This window comes from Cebidichthys violaceus, unplaced genomic scaffold, assembly GCF_023349555.1.
Source record: "Cebidichthys violaceus isolate CVI_PGR_0920_01 unplaced genomic scaffold, fCebVio1.0.p SCAF_4, whole genome shotgun sequence".
NCBI classification, from domain to species: domain Eukaryota; kingdom Metazoa; phylum Chordata; class Actinopteri; order Perciformes; family Stichaeidae; genus Cebidichthys; species Cebidichthys violaceus.
The window spans coordinates 12,199,796-12,206,036 of NW_027176594.1; the positions used below are offsets into that span (position 1 = coordinate 12,199,796).

Here is a 6,241-nt window from a genome sequence, read left to right on the forward strand (position 1 = left end):
ACTATGATTTAACTCTTGCAGTACTTTCTGGTGGATCAAATATTTCTAATACATCATTCTTTTGTGCTTTGGTGGAGAAAGAGAATATCTTATCATGCTAATCTCTCCTCCTTTGTCTCTCTGTCCTTCATCGGTCACACAAAAACTCATCCGGTGACGTTAAAAAAAAACGAAACCAGAGCCGGCGCTCTCCGTCGATGCCCGCACATGCTCAGTCTCTCCGCAGAGCATCGCCATTTCTGCCTGATATAATCACTAGTGGAGCTGTTGAGACGTCTCGCTATCCAAATAAAGCTACTTTCACGCTTTCAGACTTCTGCAGGAGACTAATAAAACGTCCCACAATCACAAACAACATCAGGTACGGAACCCATGAAAACAACCCCCCGGCATGTGACACAGATACACACCCAGTCAGTATGAGGGTCAGAGTTATGCTTGGACCTAACTGACTCCCCCTCTTCTCTCTCCTCTCCCTCACACACTTCCAGCTAGTCGTCTCTCCCAAACAGTCGCGAGGCCTCGTAAACCTCTGCACACATCAGCCTCCCAGTTAGAGGTGAGCATCTGAGACCGGGGACCCTTTCGCTCTTTGTTTGATGGGCCAAATACATATTTGAGTGGGGAACAGCTCTCTGAAGACACGTTTTACGGTGCCCAATAACAACAGAGTCCTCCGGTCTCTAGAAAATGAAATGTTACAGCACCGGGACTTGTAAGGGAAACAGGAGCTTAAAGTAAACATGGCCGTGCTCTCTCTGGCATCACCTGCCCCTGCAAACGTACCGATCGCAGGAGGAGATTGTCTGTGATGCAGGCCCCTCCCCGCGGCCTGAAGAGCACTCCCCTTTGACAAAGCCCCTCCTCTCCCGAAATAAGGACGTCCAGCTGGTTTCAAACATTACAAACGACACTCAGCGGGTGCCACAGATTGAGTCTTCTCTCGTTTCCCCTCCCACCCTCCCTCCCTCTTTTCCTCTTTTTTTTCTTCCCACAGTGACTAGCCTTGGCTCCTGAGACAGGGTAGCCAGGGAAACTAGGCCACAGACTGACCCGCTGAGACTGAGGAGCCCAAAACAGAGCTCAGCTCAGCTCTGAGAAGCTCCTGTTACACTTCAACTGTTCTCGGCCTGGATACCACTCCACAAGCCCATGACACAGATGGACTGATTACTGAACCAGTCTGTGGAAGCAGCAGCTGTGCATTAAGAGTCCAGGTTGCATTAAATACATAGCCCTGTAGATATCATCAACATCAGAGCATTCATTCACTGTCTCTAAGCACTGAAGATGCTCACATTAACATGAGAAGCACAATTATTTGTTTTCAATGTGTGTGTTTTAAGGAATAGAGAGTGCAAACATTGACACCATTCTTCATGTGTTACAGGATGTATATCTCCTACAACTCAGAGCATTAATATCTTTCATACAACGATCATCTATGTATGGATCTGGAGGAGTAATGTCTACCAGAGCAGAGAATGAAGTCTCTCCCTCTCTCTGTGTGTGTTGTTATCACAGCTTCTCCTCTCTTTGCTCACATAGCCGGCCGCCCGCGTGCCTTTTAGTGCATGTTAGTGCATCTTATGTGAGTGCATGTGAGTGCACGTTGGTGCATGTGAGTGCATGTTATGTTAGAGTATTTTAGTGCATGTGAGTGCCTTTAAGTGCATGTTAGTGCATGTGAGTGCTTGTAAGTGCATGTTAGTGCATGTGAGTGCATGTTATGTTAGTGCATGTGAGTGCTTTTAAGTGCATGTTAGTGTCTTTTAGTGCATGTTAGTGCATCTGAGTGCATGCTTTGTTAGTGCATGCGAGTGCCTGTGAGCACTGTTAGCTGCTAGCCCTCGGCTCAGAAGGCTCCATGTAGAGAGAGAGCTGTGTGGCGGCAGCAGAAATGCTCTGAATTGTGTATTGAGCACCTTTAAGTATGGAGCTAGAGGCAGGACGCAATTACCTTAGCTTAAGTTTGTATGCTAACTATCATACACTGGAGGCCGGGAGAAGCAGCTAGTCAGTTAAACACAAACACGTGGGGAAATAGGTTGACTAATACAAACGTTACTATTTAACACCTAATGTTAGGTCCTCTACCAGGTTGAGTCACCAACCAGGCGGTGTGGACACGTTCCACGGGGCCAAAGCCACTCAGACGGCTCTCTGTTCTCATTTGAACACACAGATTTGTTTAGGAATAAAAGACCCAATATCAACTCAAGTGCCTTGAGGCACTTGTTGACATCATTACCTAATCGTGAAGCCACGTGGACACCCACTTTAAAGACCGTGGTTATTTCTTACATGGGCTGTGGAGAAGTTAGTGTGTAATCAAATAAACACAACGTAACTGTCACACAGCAAACCTGGGGGCAGGGGGAAGTACTCCAGAACGGGAGAACTGGTGGGTTTAACAGCTCCAGGCAAACTGTAATTAAGCTGCCATGTGGAGTCTGCTGTGTGCTCTGTTTTTGATGGGAACTTAAAGGCGACAGAGTACATGCACAAAACCCAGAGAATGGGAAGGGGGGGGGGGGGGGGGGGGGGGGCTCATTCTTGCCCCGGGGCTCCTTACAATGATGTTTCAACAGTGTCAGAGTTTCAGGTATCACTTTCACCGGGGCCACTTTCACTGTATTTAGATGGTCTCATCCACTGTGCTGTTTGGATCATTTTGTCTAAAAGTCAGCAGGTACAGCAGGTCTGATGGAGCCCTGCGAATTCCTCCTTCCAAAGGAGAATGAGTGTGCTAATTGTGTCCACGTATCGCTGGGCCCAAGGGGTCTGCAGGACTGTAATTGCTTACTAGCAAGTCATTTATTATGACTTGTTTATGAGCTCAAAATAGGACCTGAACCGGGGCCAAGCAGTGCAGAGCCCCAACACAAGACTCACACTCATAACAAGCGTAGTATTGATGAAGAGGGCCACAGGAGGGAAGGATCGGGAAGGTAATAAGAAATGTTGAGAATATCAAGTGACCTACATTCTTAAAAAAATTATTGATGACACAAGCTGTAAAGTAAAAGAAAGTACGTTTAAAAAAGGGTTATCAGATGGAGTTTGAGGCCTGTCAAAGCTCCACAGCGGCAACTAAATGGACCCTAGTGGTGAGATCCTTTTGTCAACTGCTGCTTCCAAGGTCAAGAACAAACATACAATATCAATTTTTAAGCCAAAGCGGACAAGGAGCCAAAAAGAGTGCAAAAAACCCAACATTTTAACGTGTACAACTCCATCTGCTGATGAAGATCATGTGATATGATCAAAAAACTCCACAACAACTAAATGGAACTCATGGTGAGAATAATTTTGGCAACTGGTTACCAGATCATTTTGAGGCTTCATGTGCACATGTTCTCATGCGCCTCTTGATTTTAGACATTCATGGAAAGACAAACAGAAGCCTGTACATGTGTGAAAACTGTCCACTTCCACACGTTGTCAAGCACGGACAGGTAGCAGTGATCATCACTGAACTGATGAAGATGATAGAATAGACCTGGATTATTTGTTGTTATCTGAACCCATGACATGTTAGAATATACGCTCATTCTACTTCTGAATAAATGAAACGTTCCGCTGGGATTCAAAACTCAGTGTGGATGTGGCTGTGGAAGTTTTGTTTCCACCTTACAGCTCCATGAATAATACAGGTTGGATACTTTGCCCATACATAAGCGCCACATACTGAATATTGATCCCCAACATCACAGGTCTGTCTGGAGATTGTTGAACATTCATTACCAGGTCATAACTTGATGTTGAGTCACCTGTGTGTCAGTAGCTACCCAGTCCTGACCAGCTCATCTGTGATGATGAACTGTGACAGCTAGTAACTCCTATTGATAAGCAGGTATCCTGCTGAACAACACCTTAGCTTAGCTTGGTTCCTCACATAGCAGCTAGCTCCATGGAGTGGACTAAACGCAGCCGTGTGCGGTGCCACACAGAGACCGGGAGCAGGCCACAGAGAGCCGTGTGAATGGGACACGGTGGGGGAAATAGGGGGACATGGGTGAGGATGAGGCGGGCAACTCACGTAGTGTTTAGACGGATTGCGCCTCTTCTCCACGTCCACGACTTTCACGTCCAGCACCGTCCGGAACTGCATCTTGACCCTGCAAAGGCTATGCATAGAAGCGACAGACAGGCGGCTGCTGCGGCTCCGGATAAGCTACCTCGTATCACGCGAGAGAGATCCCAACATTCATCGCTGTCTCGTGCCAACTATCCGGCGGTCGTTGAGAGATCTGCTCGCGCTTCCCTCGCACCGTCAATATGATTAGAAACTGCTCAACTGAAGCGTCCCGGTGGAATCCACACAGCCGAATATCCGAGCAGGGAGCAGTGTTCGCGGCGGGCGGCGCGCGGAAAGACGGCGGTCACCTTAAAACAGAAAAAAAAACTTTCCTTTGTGTCTGCCGCGGTGCCTACTGAAGGGACAGCCGCATACCTGGAGCGTACAGGAGCTGTCTGAGCGCGAGGGCAGCCGGCGAAGCCCAGCGTTCCAGCAGGCGCAGTGAATTTTTGGGGAACGGAGTGGGATGGGCTTCGCGCGCACGTCCTCGGGGCTACTTGAATAAAGCACTCGTGAGAGAAAAAAAAACATTAGTCTGTGCCTCCCTCTACGAGAAACGAGCGTCTGTAAGCGGCCGAGGGACGGTGTGTCAGTGTCATGTCACTCATCACCCTCGGGGCCCCGCAACTTTTCCTCCCCGCTTATAATGAGACCATGAAACACGGTTACATGTATGTGGGCCTGACTGCAACACAAGCTGTGTATTATTACTTTAAAGGGGCAGCTCTCCTCCAGGCTGAGTCACGAGCAGCTTTCTGGCCGGAGACACGAGCGGCTGGAGATATGGATACAGATGTTTTAAAGCCGACCAATCAGCAGCCGCCTGCTCTACATGAGAGAGCCAATTAACGACCGAACACTGCCCCCCTGTGCACCAGCACGAGAGCGCGTGATGGAGCCCGATTAGAAACTGCACTTCTTCGTTTTATTTACCTCATGAAATGGCACAGCTAAGCTGCATTGACATCATGTTGTCAGAGCAGTACAAAAAACAGACCAGTGTCACCTTTTAAGATGGCACACTACAGGTGAATCAAGTATTAGACCCCACCATGAAACCTCCCCAGATTACTACATGTAAATTTCAGAATATGTATGTTTAATAAATGTTTACCAAATGTCCCCATGGGGATGAATAAAGTATCTATCTATCTAATTATGCAAATGCCGCATTATTTTATTTAATCTGAATGTTGGATAAAGCCTGGTTCAAAATTCTAGCTATCTAAAGAGGGACTGATATTGTATTTACGTTAATGTTACAGCAGCAGAGATGACCCGTGTGGATTATTTAACTACAGTACGACTTAGCACTTTACCCCTGGAGCAAAAACTGGAAATAAAATGTTTGGGTCCACATCGACTGGATGACTTCATCATATCTGAAGAAAGGAAAAGATTTAAAAAATAAATATAATTCAACCATGAGTGGTTCAAAAGGAAAGGTTGGTTACCTGAAAAGCAAGTGGATTTAAAGACTTGAAACATCTTTCAGAACAGCTGGAAAAACACCAGAGTGGTGCATCACATGTAGATAATGCCATCACGTTATGCTTACTGGGAACAATGAACGTATCCTCTCATCTTGACGGTGCGTAGAGACGTGGCATTGAACAATACAACCGTCAGAATTATAAGCTGTATAACACTTTGTAGAAAGTGCGACATTGCTTTGCGTGGACGTGGCGAGTCTTCCGGCTCGGTAAACTCCTGGGCTTTTTAGATGCTTATTTGAGGCTCCAGACTAAAGTACCATTATGATTTTAAGAACACTTCAGCCATTATTCCAAACCAACTTTTGGATTGCATGTACAATGTTTACAAGGATGAGTTGCTCAACAGATGACGAATCTGTTTCGTTGCTGGCCATGAGTAGGCTGTTGGATGTGGAGCTCTTGAACATCGTCCTTTGGTGGTCCTATGTGTTGGTATGGTAAGATATGTCGTTGGCATGTTTGGATTGCGTCACCAAAATTTCTTGTATGAATGTTTTTAATATTCTCGCTCTGCATAAAAGTATTTGTGACAAAAACAACAGTTCGAAAAAAAACATATTGACTTGCAAATGAATGGCATAAAAGAAACACCACCGGTGTGTAGAGGCCTTCATTTTCCCCCCAGAGGCCTCTTTAGCAGGTTAATGAAGCCATGAGCCCTGAT

At 46.4% G+C, this 6,241-nt stretch overlaps 2 protein-coding genes across 12 annotated transcripts in view; both read right to left on the minus strand.

The window, feature by feature from the left end:
• The window catches only part of sh3pxd2aa (SH3 and PX domains 2Aa), a 94,006-nt gene extending 89,479 nt beyond the window's left edge, over window positions 1–4,527 (minus strand). For all 7 annotated transcript variants that reach the window (XM_068727790.1, XM_068727787.1, XM_068727786.1 and 4 more), the window contains exon 1: window positions 4,043–4,527. In XM_068727790.1, the coding sequence (XP_068583891.1) occupies window positions 4,043–4,138 (96 nt within the window). In that variant the 5' untranslated portion in view covers window positions 4,139–4,527. The remainder of the gene's footprint in view (window positions 1–4,042) is intronic.
• Window positions 4,528–5,868: 1,341 nt separating this feature from the next.
• Window positions 5,869–6,241, minus strand: part of stn1 (STN1 subunit of CST complex) — a 6,561-nt gene continuing 6,188 nt past the window's right edge. For 2 of the 5 annotated variants that reach the window (XM_068726529.1, XM_068726527.1), the window contains one exon: window positions 5,870–6,241. This exon is cut by the window's right edge and continues 411 nt beyond it. The gene's annotated coding sequence lies outside the window, so the exon portion shown is untranslated. The other 3 variants (XM_068726528.1, XM_068726531.1, XM_068726530.1) reach the window with 3 other exon arrangements.